Source organism: Gymnogyps californianus, chromosome 3, assembly GCF_018139145.2.
Source record: "Gymnogyps californianus isolate 813 chromosome 3, ASM1813914v2, whole genome shotgun sequence".
In the NCBI taxonomy this organism is placed as follows: domain Eukaryota; kingdom Metazoa; phylum Chordata; class Aves; order Accipitriformes; family Cathartidae; genus Gymnogyps; species Gymnogyps californianus.
The window spans coordinates 66861949-66881999 of NC_059473.1; the positions used below are offsets into that span (position 1 = coordinate 66861949).

Consider the following 20051-nt stretch of genomic DNA (forward strand, 5'->3'; position numbering starts at 1 on the left):
CTGAGACACTACCGGTATTTCTGACATATAATCATGTGAGGAAAAAAAAAGGTGTTTTCAAAATGTTAATTATATCAAGCAAGCTTGAATGCAATTTCAGAACGGGCAGGTGGAAGGATGTACTTTACTGCCTTGAGCTGCTGCACCTATGCATCCAGAAACACAGCGCTCTGAATCAGTGTTACCTTCTTTACAGCACAGCTGGAAATACCAAGCACCACTGACCATTATTCCACCATTCATGTTCTACTATTACAGTTGGTTTCCTATGATATTAGCTGCCCAACTTTATTTACAGGTTAATTTCTTCATCATCCAATTTTTTTTTTTTTTCCATTCAAGCACAATTTGCAAGCTGGAAAAAATGACCAAAATTCTGTCCATGCACTATATAACAGCTCACTTTCCAAACACAAGCACTAGAAAACTCATTACGAAGTACTTCGTAAACTTCTGTCGCTGCAGTAGGAAGTGACTGTAAATTATTACAGCTTTTTCAATTTAATGAGTACATTTAAATCTTGAAGTGATGGTGTTACTGCCTGCACTTGGCAGAAGGATTTTAAAAAAAAAAAAAGAGAAAAAAAGAAGAGTATTTCACATTTACATTCACACCATGCAGAGTAACTGGTAAGCACTGATGTTTTTCAGATGAGCATACATTACTTAGCCTGCCACATGAAGGCATTCTGTAACTTGTAAACTATTTTAAACTCTACTGGAATTCAAGTATTCTGTTTTATTTAAACATCTTGAAGGAACTAATATACAATGCTAAAATTTTTGTTCTCAGTCTCCGGTGCATCATACTGTACAATTTTTAATTCTCCCTATCCCCTGTATAATTTGAAATTCTAGAGTTTTCCACAACCACTCACTATTTATCTGTCACACAGCATGCTCAAAGCAGCGTTCAAGAAGTATTAACTATTTTATGACTATTTTTGCTAAAGAGTTTAACAAAATCTGTAGGAGAATGTATTTCCACAGCCTTCTCCAACTACGGGTGACAAAAATCTAACAATTAACACCGCCCAAACTCATACAAAAAGAACATTTTCAGCATTTTACTGATGTGGAAACAGATGTAGACATAAGGGACCATGGCATGGCTGAGAACAGAAGCTTGGTATCTGACTGGGCTCCCTTGTTTTGGTTAGACTGGGAAGTGAGTGCCCCCTGGTGCAGGCTATCTCAGTAAAGTCTGGCAGGCATGAAACTGCCCATAGGACTTTGTAACAAAAAGAAATAATGCAATTTCCGATTTCTGATTTAGTTGCTCTTCTATATCATAAGAAAAGTTAAATTTAAGCAATTATAAGAAAATATTGAGACAAGTTATTTGTAAATGTTTCAGGCATTTTACACTACTTACAATATTTTTTTACCAGCTTTTATTCATAGAGGAACTTAATAGTCACAAAAATGAAGTGGTTCGTAAAAAGAATGGTTGCTCAGATATACTTGCCTGATAATCTGAGGAGGCTAAATATTAATAAAACACACAAGAAAAGAGATTTCTTAAAAAGTGCATATGTAAAAATAAGCATGAAACTTCATCATGCAAGCAGTAAAGACAAGCAAATGCCATATGACTTACAGGACTAAAAATAGGGACTTCAAGTAGGTAACTCCCCAAAACTTCTATATTAAAAAGCAACATTTCAACATTTTGGTATACGTTTAACTTAAAACATGCTCATACAATATAGTTTACCAAATCTGAGTGTTCAAAGACAATTTTCCCCAACATTTTATGAAAAGACTAAATGTGAGAATGTAAGCAATACGTTGTCTGCAACGTATTGTTCAGTTATTCCTTATTATTTATTACAAAAAACCCAGGCATGCTAATCTACTAACAAGCTGTAAAAATAGAATCTTTGGATTCTACTACGGTGTTTTCACCAGATTTTTCAATTGCATTTCAATGTAAATACATGGCAATGGTTTGATATCTTTAGTGGAACAAGTCTATTATAATTGAAAGACACATGCAAGCTTACAAGAAGTAACTGTTATGTAAGGCCATTTTCTTTAGGTTCAGGACACAGTATTAAAATACTCTGTTATCAGGACAGTTCAGGTAAATCATCCACATTAACCCTATTCCGAGAATTCCACAAAGAGCATAACATATCTTCCACGATCATATTTACAGTTTCAAAGGATTAGTCACCCTTTTAACCATTAGTATTTAGCAGCAGCCCTGAAAAATCAGTTGTTACAATCATCTCAAAAGCTTAAAAATCCTTACTATTCTAACTGCTCAAATTGTTTTGGTATCTATATAAATGCCTAGTCTTTCACCGTGTCGTGATGCTCCCTCGTCCAGTGATCTCCTCAGGCTAATTCTGCATTGTTAGAAAATATTCTTCCTTCAGTCAGTGTTAGAACCTCTCCATTTCAATTTCATCCAGTAACCCCTTGCTTTTGTATTTAAAAAAAAAAGACCAGAATGAGCTGCCTGGCCAATTCTCTCTATATCTTTTATCATTCTGGGTACATTACCATCGCACCTCTGACTGCGTCTTCCCTGATGCCTGGACCAAAGAAAGAATCTCTGTCCAAAAATCAAATACCTGTTTGTTTCCAAATAAAAATAAAAGAAAAAAACAGCAGAGCAACCTTAAAATGAAGCTCATGCTTTCCTGAACAGGACATAGTTAAGAGTCTTCTTACATGATTTCTTGAAGTTACCCTCAGCTACACCTCCCAGTCCCTTCCCTCGCTTTGTATTGAAGCTTTCCCATTCCTTTACTAATTCATGACCCAACCTTTGCTTTGGTTTTCTTTCTTTTGACATAGGGTAACCAGAACTGAACAAAGCACGTACCAGTGATTTATATGAGATTACTGTATTTTCCTGCATTGTTCTCTTTTGTATTCCTTAAACATTTCAATATTATGTTTGCCTTTCATACAATGTTGCTTATTAAAATAGAAAGGAATTTTAAAAGCCTGGACTTTTTAAAAAAATACAGAACTGGTCAGGGATGTGGACACTGATGATAGCCTTGGCAGCAGCGACCATGAGATGGTGAAGTCTGAAATCCTGAAAGAAGCGAGCAAAACAAATACTGAAACAGCAGCACTGGACTTCAGGAGAGGCAGATTTTGGCTTGTTCAGAGAGCTGCTTGGCAGGGTCATACAGGAGACTACTTTAAAGGGTAAACAGGCCCAGAAAATCTGGATATCTCTCCAGCGACTTTACACCAGGAGAATGATGCATGCCAATGTGCAAGAAGTTATGCAAATGTGATGAAGGCCAACATGAACGAACTAGGGACTCCTGACTTAGTTCAAATGTAAAAGGAAGCAGGCAGAAGGTGAAACAGAGGAAACGTTATATAGAGAAGGTATATAGTGATATTGCTGTACTGTACAAGGATGGAATTAGGAAACCCAAAGCTCAGCTGGAGAAGAAACTAGCAAAGGCAACAAGAAAGGCAGCAATATGTGTACAGGTAGCAAAAGCAAACTACCAAATTGGAGGGAGTGGCTGATAAACTGAAGGGCAGGGACATCGACAGGCTGACGAAATGGGCTAACAAGATCTCATGAAGGTCTACAAAAGCACGTGCAAGGCCCTGCACCTCGGACAGAACAGCTGTGTGCACTAGTACAGCCTGGGGGCTGACTATTTGAAAGCAGCTTTGCAGAAGACCTACGAGTTGAACATGAGTCAGTAACATGCCCTGGCAGCAAAGGCGGCCACAAGCATCCAGGGCTGCTTTAGCAAGAGGGTAGCCAGCAGGTTGAGGGAACTGATTATTCGCCTCTATTTAATACTGATGAGACCATATGCGGACTACTGTGTCCAGCACAAGAACGACACTGACATACTAGAGCAAGTCCAGTGGATGTCCACCAAAACAAGTAGGGGCTGTACCAGATGACATGCAAGGAGAAGCCGAGCAAACTTGTTTGCTCAGGCAAGCGCACACTTGCAGGGCTATGATCTTATTGGCATCGCGGAGACATGGTGGGATGGCTCCTATGACTGGAGTGTTGGAATGGAAGGATACAGGCTCTTTAGGAAGGACAGGCAGGGGAGATAAGGAGGGGGTGTCACCCTCTATGTCACTGATCAGCTGGAGTGCATGGAGCTCTGCCTGGGGATGGATGAGGAGCCGACTGAGAGCTTATGGGTCAGGATTAAAGGAAGGGCAGGGACAGGTGACATGATAGTGGGGGTCTGCTACAGGCCACCCGACCAGGAAGAGCGAGCAGATGAGGCCCTCTATAGACAGATAGGAGCAGCCTCACGTTCACAAGCCCTGGTCTTCATGGGGAACTTCAACCACCCCAGTGTCTGTCGGAGGGACAACACGGCAGGGCATAAGCAATCCAGAAGGTTCCTGGAATGCGTTGATGACAACTTCCTTCTCCAAATGATAGAGGAGCCAACGAGGAGAGGTGCTATGCTGGACCTCGTTCTCACCAACAAGGAGGGGCTGGTGGGGAATGTGAAGCTCAAGGGCAGCCTTGGCTGCACTGACCATGAAATGGTGGAGTTCAAGATCCTTAGGGCAGCGAGGAGGGCGCACAGCAAGCTCGCCACCCTGGACTTCAGGAGAGAAGACTTTGGCCTCTTCAGGGATCTGCTTGGTAGAGGACCATGGGATACAGCCCTGGAGGGAAGAGGGGCCCAAGAAAGCTGGTTAATATTCAGGGATCACCTCCTCCAAGCTCAGGAGCAATGCATCCCAACAAAGAGGAAGTCAGGCAAAAACTCCAGGAGGCCTGCATGGATGAACAAGGAGCTCCTGGACAAACTCCAACACAAAAAGGAAGCCTACAGAGGGTGGAAGCAAGGACAGGTAGCCTGGGAGGAATACAGAGAAATTGTCTGAGCAGCCAGGGATCAGGTTAGGAAAGCCAAAGCCCTGATCGAATTAAATCTGGCCAGGGACATCAAGGGCAACAAGAAAAACTTCTATAGGTACACTGGTGATGAAAGGAAGACCAGGGAAAATGTGGGCCCTCTCTGGAAGGAAACAGGAGACCTGGTTACCTGGGATATGGAGAAGGCTGAGGTACTCAATGACTTTTTTGCCTCAGTCTTCACCAGCAAGTGCTCCAGCCTCACCACCCAAGACGCAGAAGGCAAAGGCGGGACTGGGAGAATGAAAAACTGCCCACCGTAGGAGAACATCAAGTTCGAGACCATCTAAGGAACCTGAAGGTGCACAAGTCCATGGGACCTGATGAGATGCATCCGCGGGTCCTGAGGGAACTGGTGGATGAAGTGGCTAAGCCACTATCCATCATATTTAAGAAGTCATAACAGTCCGGGGAAGTTCCCACTGACTGGAAAAGGGGAACCATAAGCCCCATTTTTAAGAATGGAAAAAAGGAAGATGCGGAGAACTACAGACCAGTCAGTCTCACTCCTGTGCCCGGTGAGATCATGGAGTAAGTCCTCCTAGAAACCATGCTAAGGCACATGGAAAATCAGGAGGTGATTGGTGACAGCCAACATGGCTTCACTAAGGGCAAATCGTGCCTGACAAATTTGGTGGCCTTCTACAATGGGATTACAGCATTGGTGGAGAAGGGAAGAGCAACGGACGTCATCTGCCTGGACTTGTGCAAAGTATTTGACACTGTCCCACATGACATCCTTGCCTCTAAATTGGAGAGACATGGATTTGACGAATGGACCACTCGGCGGATAAGGAATTGGCTGGATGGTCACACTCAAAGAGTTGTGGTCAACGGCTCCATGTCCAAGTGGAGACCAGTGACGAGTGGCATTCCTCAGGGGTCGGTATTGGGACCAGCGCTGTTTAACATCTTTGTCAGCGACATGGACAGTGGGATTGAGTGCACCCTCAGCAAGTCTGCCAACAACACCAATCTGTGTGGTGCAGTCGACATGCTGGAGGGAAGGGATGCCATCCAGAGGGACCTTGACTGGCTTGAGAGGTGAGCCCGTGCAAACATCATGAAGTTCAACAAGGCCAAGTGCAAGGTCCTGCACATGGGTCAGGTCAATCCCAAGCACAAATACAGGCTGGGCGATGAGTGGATTGAGATCAGCCCTGTGGAAAAGGACTTGGGGATATTAGTGGATGAAATACTGAATATGAGCCAGCAATGTGCGTTCGCAGCCCAGAAAGCCAATCGCATCCTGGGCTGCATCAAAAGAAGCATGACCAGCAGGTCAAGGGAGGTGATTCTCCCCCTCTGCTCCACTCTCATGAGACCCCACCTGGAGTACCGCATTCAGCTCTGGGGGCCCCAGCATAAGAAAGACATGGACCTGCTCAAGCAGGTCCAGAGGAGGGCCATGAAGATGATCAGAGGGCTGGAGCACCTCTCCTATGAAGACAGGCTGAGAGAGTTGAGGTTGTTCAGCCTGGAGAAGAGAAGGCCCTGGAGACCTTATAATAGCCTTCCAGGACCTAAAGGGGGCCTACAAGAAAGCGGAGAGGGACTTTTTACAGGGCATGTAGTGATAGGACAAGGGTAATGGCTTTAAACTGAAAGAGGGTAGATTTAGATTTGATGCAAGGAAGAAGTTCTTTACTGTGAGGGTGGTGAGGCACTGGAACAGGTTGCCCAGAGACGTTGTGGATGCCCCCTCCCTGGAAGTGTTCAAGGCCAGGTTGGATGGGGCTTTGAGCAACCTGGTCTAGTGGAAGGTGTCCCTGCCCATGGCAGGGGGTTTGGAACTAGATGATCTTTAAGGTCCCTTCCAACCCAAACCATTCTATGATTCTGTGATTCTATGTACACAGTAAAAGGACAAGAAGCAACAGGCACAAGCTGCAAAAGTGGAAATTCCAACAAAGTATCCATAAAAGGAGAAAAAAATCACTATGAGGGTGGTCAAATGCTGGAACAGATTGCCCACAGAGATTGTGGTATCTCCAACCCTGGAGATAACCAAATCCATACTGGACAAGGCCCTGAGCAACCTGATCTAAGTTGGCCTGAGGTCTGGAGTGCTCAGAGGCAGTGTCCTGAGGTCCTTTCCAAAGAAAATTATTCTGTGATTCTATTCTATGGTTCTGTGATTTAAAAAAAAAAAAAAAACAAAAAACCCCACAAAACCACACTCACAACATGTATGGCCTGAATTTCAAACATTTTTTGACTCTTTACTTCAACAATAGAAATTGTATCAGGCACCAAGGGATATCAAGTTTTTTTAAAAAACACACATTTTCTTGTGAGATTCCTTTTAAAAAATAAACTGTGAGAAAACCTCACCAATGTTAGTCTAAATGGAATGATATGAAAATATTGACTATAATCAACAGGAAATAGGTACAAGAAAGTCTCTAGTATTGAAACTGTATTTTCAGCTAACGCAGCAGAAGACATCTGATGACACAGTAAAAAGTATCAGATAAATTAAAAAAACATGAAATATTTTGAAAACAAAATAAAATTGTTATAATTTACTTCAGTAAATACAACCAGTGTGAAAAATGTAATTAACAGTACTACTCCAGTATCATTCAAATTTCTAAACTATACCAAGCTCGGAAGCACTCTATTCATTTTTCTAGGCAGTCACATGACAAAAGCACAGCAAAAATAAATTATTTCTAGAAATAAAAAGAACTAAGAATATGAGACCGTGAGAGTCAATGACAGTATAAAGATTCTTAGTGATATGGTAATATAATGCTCTAAGTGGACTGAATTTTCACACTTAACTTTTGAGATTTCTTTTGGATTTTGTGCACTTGATTACTTCTGTCTATATAGTAAGGCAGTGCTAATTTATGTCTTCCTACAGGGATGATGGCTGTCTGTGCCAGCACCAGAAACTGAATCAAGGAACTCCAGAGCTAAAAGCTAACAGGCTACAGTCTCTTAACTCAGAGCTGCAGATTCATGTTTTATTCATAAAAACAGATACCTACACACCAGCTTGTGAAATGCATTCTTTTGGCATTTAACATTTTTATTTTGCTTATTAAAAAAATTACTTATCTTACCTTTAGGTCACTTCCTGGCAAAGTACCTATGCCATCCTTCCAGTCCATAGCACTAAATACATCAAACTCTTGACCATTTCCACTAGAGGCAGATTCATTCATGATGCATGTACTAAAAAAAAAATCAAAAAATAAAAGATTTTATCTGAAAATGCTGTAAGTGGTTTAATGCTTATATCAACGGACATTTCTTCAAATGCACTTCATAGATTAGTATCAAATGCTTTCCTCAGCACGCTGGCAATGAGGACAACTGATTACAATGCTGATAATATATACTAATGTAATAAAACCAAGGGGAAATATTTTGAAAACCTTAAAACATAATACCTGTTTTATATACTAGGAGGCTATTAATGAGGCTGTATTGGAGAGAAATGAAAAATTTCAAACTGCAAATAAATTGACATGGTGAAAACATACCTCAAGTACACCTAAGAAAAACATTTGTTCTGGAGAAGGCAAGAGATGAATGCATGCCTATAATAAACACATTAAGCACTGATTAACAGAACTGCTTTTCCCTAATATCGGATAACATGCTGATGTGAATGCTTCACCAAGTTCAAATTAAAATTTCAAAATGAATTTTAAACTTTCGTTTTCACTGTCTGACTCAGGACACCCAAGTATTCCTTGTCTGTTTCCATACAGTTTCACTAAATTTTGATTTGCATTTGTAACATTTATTTACATGTAGAAAAGCACATATACATCAGAAAAAACTACTGCTTTGCAAGACTTTATTTTACTGGATCCCTCTGTTTCAGAACAGTGAAAGGAGAGGAGAGACTATTTATCTTCAGAAATACCAGATCTGGACATCCTCTTCTGTGGTAAGTTTATCCCAAATAATTTGCACAAGCAACAGAAGTATGCAACACTTGCCACTGACCCCTGGCTTTGGCCCACTGCTTGTCACAGCCACAAAGCCGGCATCAGTTGCACTGAACTGCAAATGTTTCTAGCAGCCAGTTGTGACTACCACCAACTTCTTCCTTTCCACTTCTTACAAACCCAGGAATCTTTAAATCTGTGGCCTGGCACCTAATTTACTATTCGTTCAATGTGAAATCTGACTCATTCATTTTCTTTCTGAAGAACAACTGTGCTATGCCTAGCAGCTGAAATAATTTGCGGCAAAATTAGCTCTGTCTTTGGTTTGTGAACTATTAGCAAAAGCTCACCGCTTTTCAAATTTACACTTTCTCAACTTTTTAACAAACACTTTCTAAGCCTCATACTCTGTCTGCAGACTGCAAACTTTTGCTGCAAGTATCAGTATTTGAAATTCAAATAGGTAGAGAGCTTCCTCAGTGCTTGACCTTGTTTTCTAAAATCTAATTTCTAACTTAGGTCCCATCCCAAAATCCGCAAATATCTATTAATACTCTCTGGAAATCTGGAGTTTCCACAAAAAAGACTGAGTGTTATTTGTTCACTCACAGATAACAGAAAAACAGGCAAACCAAGCAGAAGTAAACTCAGGTTGTCTAGACACTTTTTAGTGAAAGTTTGAGGAGAAAAATGCTTAGCTAGTTAACTCTGTTGTGTGAAAAATAATCGAATTTACACTTTTTTCCATCAGAAAAATTGTACCTATCACTGTAACACCACCACTACAGACAGATACTACTCTGGTTTTGGGTCTGCAATGTGGACTCCCTTGTATTTCTCCTCGCTATCTCCTCATTTCTAGCAGAATTCTTCAAAACCCTGAGCAACACCTTACTCCATGAGTACTTTCGTTACACTACAGCCACTACACAATATCAACAGGATAACAGGAGCTGGACTGCAGTCAGTAACCACTGCTTAGGGTGAAAGCTTCTGCATTCCCCTTCATTTCATACAATGGGTAGGGTGCATAGGAGACTCTTTCAGAAAACTTCACGTATTTCACACGACAAGTTTGAAGTAAGAAAAGCCACGATTCAATGTGTCTTCTCCATCTCTGGTTTCAGTAATCCTCTATGAGAAAGTATTGAAAACCATACCGTCAATGCACAAAAAATCATTTTAAAATATGTCAATGAATCTAAACAAATTCAGTGCAAACTGAGAAATTCCCCAAAGCCATAGACCTTATATTTTAAAATCACTCCCAGGCTAAATCTACCACCCTACCTCAGGGCAGCTCCTGCAATACAACTTAGACAATCGCTGTTTGACCCGAGAGCACGGTACGTCGCAGAGCTCAAGCCCACCAAGCATCCAGCCTTCCACACCGCAGCAGACCAACTCAAGCAGGCTTCCACCAAACTGAACTGCAGCACGATGGCAGAGGTGCAGGCCTTCTCTCTAGAACACAAGACCCAAGCTGCTAAGGAGAGTAGCTGAAAAATTGGATCTATCCAGAAGCCCGTGAAATTTTAAGGACATGAAACATGCTGGTTTAAGCACATTGGTGTAATGAGCTCCCCGCGATTAGCCTGGCTAAGCAAACACAAAGCTGTGTTCTGTATTAGCTGAAGTTTCTAAGTAATCTTAAATTACCACCCTATTTAGAGGACACTTCACTCAGCCCTCCTGTGGTTTATTTATTATAGAAAACATGTTCCAACGGTTTCTGCAGAAGGCATGACAGAAGACGGGAAGAGATTTGGGAGGCTGTGGGGAAACATTTCCTCGCAGCGGCCGCTGTCCCACGGAGCGAGGAGTAGCGGACAGCCGCTCCATCAGATGCTGGCGTCTCCAATAGTGCCACTCTCGTTACAGACACGCTTTGTAACAGAAACACTTGAAAAAAAATGACACAGGGAAAAAAAATCTTAGCTCCTAGCCTACTTAGGCAGGATGTAAACTGTGAAAGTTAAAAAAAAAAAAAGTGGTAACAGAAATGTTCAGGGCATCTTTCTCTCAAGAAAACATATAAATTTTAACTTAATTACACCTAACAAAGTTTCCTCAGGTAACAATCAGCAATAATGATAACTTCTATTGTTTGATAAGGTGTTCATTACTGTTTTCCTTTTAAAATTAACTCAACATCAAAGGCACAATCTATACTTTCACATTCTGCAGCCTTCAGAAGTGTTCTTGGTGGGGATGAAAAGGTCACAGGGCAATGCAGACAGAAATGAAGGAATTACATTTAACAAAATATCTGTTTCCAGCTTTGCTGAGTTTGAACAGATGAAAGATAGGGCTATATCCCTCTACTAATGATAATAAGGAGGGAGATAGAGACCAATTTAATTGTTACAGCAATGAGGTACTAAAAAAGGATGAAATCATTGCAATGTATACATCTAAATCACAGAACAAAGAAAACTACAGAATGTCTTATCTACTCATTGTCATTTTTGTTTTTAAAGCTCTGATGTAGTTCTTTGACCTAGTATAACTCCTTCTATAATGATTTCATTTGCTATCATTTCTGTTCCTAAACTTCCAGAAAAGTAGTGAAAATACTAGATGAATAAGGGGCAAAGTAACTACAGTACTGTCCCTATGCCTGTCACTGAATGCCATCTGATGTGAAGGAAAGGACATAAGAATAAGAACTTGGAACAGTCATCTTCCAAAAGCATCTCCAAAATCCACTATTAGGAATGTAACTATATCTCAGCCTTCACAGCCATAAGCTATAACATTTATAGAGGAGTGTGCTGCATGTTAACATTTCAACACTAACTTTTAGACATACGTAATAAATTCATTAAAATAAGCAAGCATATAAAATAAGATTAGACATATCCTTTAGAAAAACCTTCATTTTTAGCAACTGGTTCAACAATAAATGAGTACCTCACAGAGGAGATACTTAATAACAGCACTAAAAATGAGATAGTTTCATCTGGTGAAAGACTCTAAAGATGTAAAGCAAAGAAACAGGAGAGAATACGCCAATTGAACTTACAAGTAGTTTTTTAAATAATTATAGGGTTATCTACTGAAAACGTCAAAAAGTAATCATATGATTCTTTCTTTCAGTCCATGCTTTAAAAAACTACCTGACATCTACCCAAATTTTGAAAATCTAAGATGCCACCTGTGAAATGTCCGTATGATTTCTAACCAGCAGGGCCAACTCAATACCGGGTCACTGGGCAGCAGAGAGAGGAGATTTCAGCAGTAAAGCCACCAGTCAGCACTGCCAGATTGGCATAACCTGTCTGCGATAGTGTGTCTTTTCTTTTTATGCATCCCTGTGTATTTTCGTTTTTACTTTTGAGGATTTCTGTAGCCACCGTGACAGGATAGCCTAGAAGATTTGCCCCATGCTGGTCCTCTCCCCAGTTGACAGCTCCTGCGAGGAGAGGCAAAACAGGGCATGTGGAGCCGGAGGAGGTCTCAGCAAGTGGCACCAAGGGTGAGGTCCAAGGGACAAAGAGAGGTCCCAAGGCAGGCGATGTCCTTATGGAGCCGAGCCATGGTCCCTCTTCCCCACAGGGCTGGGTGACACCAGTGCTGACGGATGTTCAGAAATAAAGGCAACAGGTGAGTTTTTTGTCCTAATACCATAGATGGTTATTCTGGGCATCTCCAAGGAGGAGGCTGCTTGGCGTAGCACCCATGGGCTAAAGGGACACATTTTCCCTACACAATAAATCAGGAAAACGAAGTGGATCAGAAGGGAACAACTCAGTGTACCAGAGCTGCAAATCCACTAGCTTCTAGACACCAGGGCACAAACGGATACTCAGCTTCAGCTTTATTTAACGTGTAAGAATGTGAATACTACCAGGGCTGACTTGTTACACCGCCGAAGCCACACGAAGCGGAATTACCCCTCACAACGTAAGCTCCCTCTATTTCAGAGAGACTTTGTACTAAGCTAGCTTCACAATGACAGCAAAAGCAAAGCCAACTGACTGTAAACCCACTGCAGTGAGCCCTGCTTTTCTCCTCGCAATCCCCTCTTTGAGCTGGGTGCACCCCATGCTTGTCTCTTTCTCACCCTTCATCTTTTTGCACCTGATTCTTCACTTAAAGAAAAACAACCACAACAGGAACAGTGCAGGAAATGGTATAATACTTTGAGGCTATCCACCACATTTTAATACGTGCTTTGTTTTGTACCTGTTTAATGGTTCCATTATTTTAATGTTTCATTAAAAGAAGTATCTGCAGATTACACATTTCCTTCAAAATCTCATTTTTTGTTGTTTAGGAACTACTTTACTAGTTCTGCCATGTTTCTATTCTGTGTGTTGAAGAGCTGTTTGAGTAAATTTCACCATTTTGCCTGTTGCTCAGGAAGCTTATTACATGTAAGTTATTTAAGATGAGATTATATATCTCATGCTTATACGTGCATTCACAAAGGGACCACAGCTTAAAATTCTTTGCCATGCTTAACACTTGTAACAGAAAATGCACCAGATTTCAAATTGATGATGTCCCTTTAGCATTATTTCCTCTTATTTTATCTGTTGCTACTCTTCTGCCTGCTAGATTCTCCGGGGTACTGTGTATGTTTGTTCCTGCTTCCCAATACTTCGGCTTAAAACCTTTTTCCTCACAGAAAGAATCTGGCCACAGATGCATTACAAAATGCTGTGAAGCCTGAGTCTGCACCAGTGCTAAAGGAGGTTCATGCTGTCCTCACCTGAGCCTGGTCTGTCAGCGAGCTCACACAGGTATTGCTGTACCATTGCTAGAAACTGGGTAACACAGTTACACGCAGCCTTCATCTACTACCTCATTTTCAAATATCCACAGAACACTATAATAACAATAGTTACCCAATACCAAAGCTATCCCATCATCTAACAAAACTTACCACTGACAACTTTTATCTTGTTTATAAAGAACCTGGACCTCACAACAAAAAAGTATTTCCTCTGCAACACTTTTGAGACTCCTTTATTTCTGTTATTGTCTGTGCAGTCCTGAGCGGAGGTTTAACCTACTCAGATAGTAAGACTTGAGTAAAACAACTCTGAAATCCTGTGTCTCAATTTCTCTTAATTCCTTGAACCAGGCACAGGAAGTTACAGAGAACTTCTACCTTTGTTTATTTGTGCCTCCTTCCCTCCCCTGTGCAGACACCTCCTTGAGAAGAACTGTGACACACCAAATCTTCACACTGAATATCACCTGACCTATTTCAAATTGTTATTTCTTACCCCAAGTTAATTCAATATACGTCTAAACACTGCTTTTGTCTGCCTTGTGCCCTCCTCTTCCTCTTCTACTGGTTCTTAGCAGCTTCCATGAGCTCTGCTGTCCTTAAACAATTAATTCACTTTTTTCTAGCTCCTAAATACACTCAGCAGGTTACTGCATTTATAGACTTCCTCTTCTCTCCAATTCATAAAGAGCTCGTATCTCCCATTGTGACGAGCGGGCCTACTACTGCTGCACTAATAAGCTACGACTACACACATGCTATCACTTTCTTCAGTCAGCCCCATGCCAGGTAATCACCGGTTCCTCACACCCATCACTTACAATCCATCATCCTACTTACCAGCAGTATTAAAAAACCCAAGGAGTAAATGGAATAGCCCACAAAAAGTCAACCATCTCTCTTCACAGAATAGGTGATGCCCAATAAAACCGAACGAGTCAGAGGAAAAGGACCCATCACATCATCATTTTCTTAAGTTATTAGAACTTTTAAAAGCAACACTCTGGAAAAGCTCATTAAACTGAAGGTGAAACATACACCACAACAACAAACAAAACCCGAGTGCACTGCAATTGCCCAAGTGACAACAAAAACCATCCAAGATGATTGCTTCAGCCACCTTCATTAGACCACCAGTTCACGAGAAGACCAACTGGACCACAGTGAAAGCCGCTGAAGTCACACCAGGAAAACACGAGTACCCAGCACCACCCGGATTTACGTGGAGTGCTTTACTGCCTTCAGCCGCTAGTTTCAGGTAGTTTCTCTCTTACAGATGTTCATCAAATAAACTTCTGGGAATGTGATAACTTCCTTGGTAAAAAGCACCGTTTCCTGAACAGCTTTTAAATTTGCATTAAGAAAACTGTGTTACGATCCTGAACATAGACTATTTCCTAAAACGACACATGCTAAAGTTTTTGTATCACGAGTTTTATTTACACTCACCACCTGATTTTTAGCACCCACGACGGCGCATCCATTCATGAGTAGAAACAAACAGCAAAAATGGTCAGTCCAACACCACTCAACTATACAAGGGAAATTAAAAGGAAAAATAAAATAGAACAAAACTGAAAATATAACTCGTGCTACCTTTCACTGTCAAGCTTACACACACCATGCTATTAAGCACAGGTAATTAAAAGAAATGGGAGAGGCTGAGACCCTCACCACCCGGGGAGGCTGCTGCATCTCCAGGGGCCTCCTTTCCAAGAAGCGTTACTCACTGGGACCCAAACCGCGCTCTCGAGCGGGACAAGTGACACGGCACGGGCCGCGCCCCCAGCCGCTCCCCACGCAGGCCGTGGGCCCGCGGCGGCGCGGCTGGGAGCCGGCGGGCCCCGACAGCGGCCGCCCCGGAGCCGGCCCTCCCTCCCGCCCGCACGGCGCGGCGCGGCGCGGCGGAGCGGCGCGGCAGCCGGAACGCGGCGGCGAGGCCCGGCGGGCGCGGCCGCCGCTCCCCGGCGCCGGCAGCCCGCGGCCTACCACCAGAGGTCCCTCCTTGGCCAGTTTTGCGGCGTGTTTTTGCTGCACTTGAAACTTTCTGGAGAAAACCCGGGCTCAGGTCCGCGTCTTCCCCAAGCTCGGGCAGAACCACCGAGACAAAAGCGCCTGCCCGCCCGCCCGCCCGTCCCGGCCGGCTCCTCGCGGGGAGCGCTCGCGGAAAGCGGTTCTCAAGTTGATCCCTTTCTCCCCTGAATTCGCCTTTTTTTCTTTCCCCCCCGCCCCGGGCAATTAAATCGAGCGGGGGAAGAGTGCCCCCCTGCCCCGGCGTGGGGGCGGCGGCGGGGGCGAGCGCGGTGCGGGGGGGGGGGTGGGAGAGGAACTGGGTGTTAAGTGTTCCTGAGGAAGTTGCACAACGAGAGAGGGACTCTGCTTGTTTACCGGGTCCTTTGCCTTTTTTTTTTTTTCCCTCCCAGCCCCCCCACCTCCACCCCCCGAGACCGGGATCCGGGAAAAGGAGGCTGTCTCAGAGTGGAAAGAAAAAAAAAATTAAAAAAAAAAAAAATGTTACCTTCTCCTCCCTCCTCCCCTCCCCCAGCGCGGAGGAGAAAGAGGAGGAGGAGGGGGGCGAGCTCTCTTTTTTTCTAGGGGACTGCGGGGGTTTGCTCCCCGGCCGCTCGCAGCCGATCTCCGGGCATCCCTCGGCGGAGAAGTCACCCCTTCCCGCGGGAGGGGCCGGCACACGCCGCCTCCCCGGAGGGCTCGCCCCCGCCCGGCCCCGCAGCCTCCAGCGCCCGGCCCCGCGCTGCAACTTTTTCTCTCACGCTCTCGTGTGCGCCCGCTCCGACGGGGAGGGGGAGAAAAAACACGGGTGGAGGGGGGGGAGCGGGTGCCGCTGCGGCCCCGACGCGGCGCCCCCCGCCCTGGTCGCTGCCGGCCCGGCGGCCTCTCCCCAGCCCCGGCCGGGGGCGGGCGGCCGCTCCGCGGGAGCGCCTTCCCGTCGTCCGCCGCTCCCCTCCCCCCCCCCCCAAAAAAATCGCTTTCCCCCTCCCCCCGCCGAAAAAACACCGCCTCACACACGTTAGCGAGAACAAGTGTGCCTATATCCTGTTGTTATATGCACCGGCTGCGGAGACGGGGAGGGAGAGACGGGCGTGTGCGCGGGGGCCGCTCCCCCACCCCGGCCGCACTTCAGGCGAGAGCGCGCAACTTAACAGAAAAGCCGTGTCCTAATCCCTGCCCCCTGCCCCCGCCCCCCATCCTCGGCAAAATACGCACTCACGTGTATGTGCACTCACACACACCGCCGGCACCCCGGGGCCAGCCTCCGGGAGCCCCCCCGAGGCCAGCCCGCGGAGCCGGCGGCGGTGACAGGCGCCGGCCCCCGCCGCCGCACGCAGCCCGGAGCGGGCAGGGGCCGTTCCCCCGCCGCCTCACATGTCTGCCGCAGCGAGCGCGGCGCACGCACCGCACAGAGGCAGGAACTGAGCACTCGAGCAAAAGACTTTTTTTTTTTTTCTCGCCGCTTTAAAAAAAAAAAATTGCTAGGAGCTTTTTTTTTTTTTTGGTATGTGTATGTGTGTGCAAACTTTCCCCAAAATGGCGGAAATTGGGAGATGATTATATTTTAAATATCTCTCGCACACAATCACACAAAGTGCAGGAGCGACGGAAAATACAAACTCTCTCCGCTGCGCGCTGAAGAGGCCTTCGCACACGGGGACCCACGGCACATTCAACCGGTACATCCCGGCAGCCGCCACCTCTCGCCGCTTCCGACCAAAAAACCCGGGGCTTTTTCACACCCCTCTCCGCTGCGCATTGCCCCCTCGCAGCCCGCACTTCTCCCCGTCCTTCAGCCTGTGTGAACAAAGAGCCGGGGCTGGGAAGGGGGGGGCTCGGGTGGCAGCGAGCCCCCTCCCTCCCCTCCGCTCCGCTCCCTCCCCGCCCGGCGCTCACACGCACACCCATGCACACACACACACACACACACATACACACACACACACATACACACCCCGCCACCCCGCCGCCCGGCCGCTGCACCCGCATCACATTGTTCCCAACGGCGCGGCGGTGCCCCGTAAGTGTCATTAAATGGAGCCAACTGACAAGCTCATTGGTGGGGCAAGTCTGCAAAATGTCTCTCCCCTTCCCTTCCCCCTCCCTTCGGAACCCCCTCCTTCCCCCCAAAAAGGCCCCCCCAAACACATTTCCACAGCTCCCTCCCCCCGTATATATATATGTACATACACATACGTGCGTGCGTGCCTGTGTATGCATATAAATATATAGCGCGTATATATATACACATGTACTCCCTTCATGTGTTTGGGAAGAGAAAAAGAAATACCAGGCACCTCTCTCTTTCTTTTGTTCCTCTTTCACACTCGTACACTTATGATTTAGTGAGATCCCCGGTGCCCCAGCCGCTCCCCAGCCACTTGCGAGTCACTTGCCCACTTTCCCCGGCATTAACTTCCATCCTTTCTGCTCGAGGTGGTGGGGGAGAAGCCCCCCTCCCCTTCCCCAGATACGTTTCGTAAGGGAGGGAGAGGAGGTGCGTCTCTCCCTTTATCTCTCGCGCTCTCCCTAACTTTCATCCTCACCTAGGGGGGAAATTAAAACCCATCGCCAGCCTTTGCCATTGCAGCGCCCTAAACGGCTTGCGGATTAGATCGGAACCCGCCGCTCCTTACCCCCCCAAATTCTCTCTCTTTCTCCGTCTCTCGAGTAGTCCTGACAAATATGGTCCAGGGCTGCGGGCACAAGTGAGCATGCGCCCGCGGAGCCAGGGCTGGGGAAAGGGGAAACTGCCGCCGCCGCCGCCGCCGCCGCCGCCGCTGCCGCCGCCGCCGCCGCCGCTGCCGCCGCTCTTCCTCCCTCGCCTGCGCGGCCGCTGCGCCCCAGCCGCCGGCTGCCGGCAACCGGCGGCGGCAATCATCGCCCGCACCGAAAACACAGCCGCCAACAACGGCTCCGACGGAGGTGCATCATCTCCCCTGATTTACTGCCGACGCTGGAGGAATAATAAGGAGACTTGTGCAGCAGCCGCGCGCTATTTTGGGCGCTTTCAAAAATAATGCCTGGCACTTTGCGGGGAGGGGGGTGGGGGGTCTGGTCCTCGGCGGTCCCGCCAGGTGCCGGTGAGGGTGGGTGGTGGGCACCGGGAGGCCGGGGAGAGCCTCTCGGCCGCTCTTGGCCCCCATCCTCTACGTAAAACAGACCTGAGGCAGAGGTAGGACAGTTACGCACCGGTAACGAAAGTGCAGGTCCCGCAGGCTGCGGGAGAGCGGCAGCCCTCCGCAGCTTCCAGTGAGGGGTCACCCGGGGGGGGAAGGTCTGAGGCCGGGCAGCGCCGAGCCGGGCTCCTCCTGCACTCCAGAAATACGGGGTTCACTCAGCACAGAAATGTTCCCTATAATGGGCCTCGTCTCATTTAAAACCTAGCCAGCTTACAAATTAAAAGTAGTTTCAAATGTGCCACCTGCCTGAATTCGCTCTGTCGTTGCCCTGCATTCCCAAAGAAAAATACTGTCTTCAGCTTTTATTTTCTGTCACTTCTTGTTGTTCAGAAAACAGTAAAAACTGAAGGCCCTTGTTATTTTATGGGATTGGCCGGGGTGGACTTCCTTCACCTACAAGAAGGTCTCTTATGCAGAAGAACATCAGGCAAAATAGACCTACACGCGGCCTAACTAGACTGAGGAAGAGGGAGGATGGAGGATTGCAATCAGTTGTGTATATGATACTTTAAAAAATGTGTGTGTGTGTATATATATAGTTTCAGGCAAAGTATAAAACAACAAAGAACATAATCCTAATCATACTAATCCTAAATATTTTTTCAGACCACAGACTACCTCCCTAAGGTGACTCTGTCCTTAAGGCGAAAACTGGCAAAATGAATTTTGAATTTTTAATCGCTTGGCATATTATTATATATCTCTTGAAAGAACTCTCAGATCTCAATATATCTTTTGTTAATCCCAGTAATGATCAATGTCCAAACTTTCTCTTGATTTTATATACGCTCCCTTCTACAATTACAGTGACAACTTTGGCCCAAATTACTACAACAGAAATACTACTAAATACTAATAAATATCCAGGAATAAGTATCAGCATTAAATATCAATAGAAATAAATACATGGCAAAAATGCTCACCCACAAAGTCAGAGTAACTAATAAAATGGTTTATACAAGACCAAATACAACCTTTTTGCTATTATGGACACTGCAGTGCAGTGGCATCCCCATGACGTGGACAGCATTGCACTGGGCACAGGATAGAGGTGGTCCTTCTCTGACAGGACTTCCCAGTCTCAGCTTCTGTTCGGTGGAGTATTTACTTTAGAATGTGTATTAAAATATTTAAGAATCAAACTTGACAACTCTCCTCCCTTAAACTATGCTCATGCTGGAATAATTTAGATGTGACTTTACTTTTACCGTACTATCGAGACTTTCTATTTATTTAAATTAATTTTTCTCACCACAGTAAAATGGGGCTCATGCCTAAGTGTTTGCAGGGTTGGTGCCTAAGGGCAATACGTGATAGTTATT

General features: G+C 45.3%; 1 protein-coding gene across 3 annotated transcripts in view; it reads right to left on the reverse strand.

Moving 5' to 3' along the window:
• The window catches only part of L3MBTL3 (L3MBTL histone methyl-lysine binding protein 3), an 87212-nt gene extending 70406 nt beyond the window's left edge, over positions 1 to 16806 (reverse strand). Inside the window, exons 1-2 of one of the 3 annotated variants that reach the window (XM_050894418.1) lie at positions 16767 to 16806; positions 7960 to 8071 (exon numbers count right to left, since the gene is read on the reverse strand). In XM_050894418.1, coding sequence (XP_050750375.1) covers positions 7960 to 8061 — 102 coding nt within the window. In that variant the 5' untranslated portion in view covers positions 8062 to 8071; positions 16767 to 16806. Of the gene's footprint in view, positions 1 to 7959; positions 8072 to 10086; positions 10146 to 16055; positions 16118 to 16766 lie in introns of those variants that run through there. The other 2 variants (XM_050894420.1, XM_050894419.1) reach the window with 2 other exon arrangements.
• Positions 16807 to 20051: the final 3245 nt, after the last annotated feature.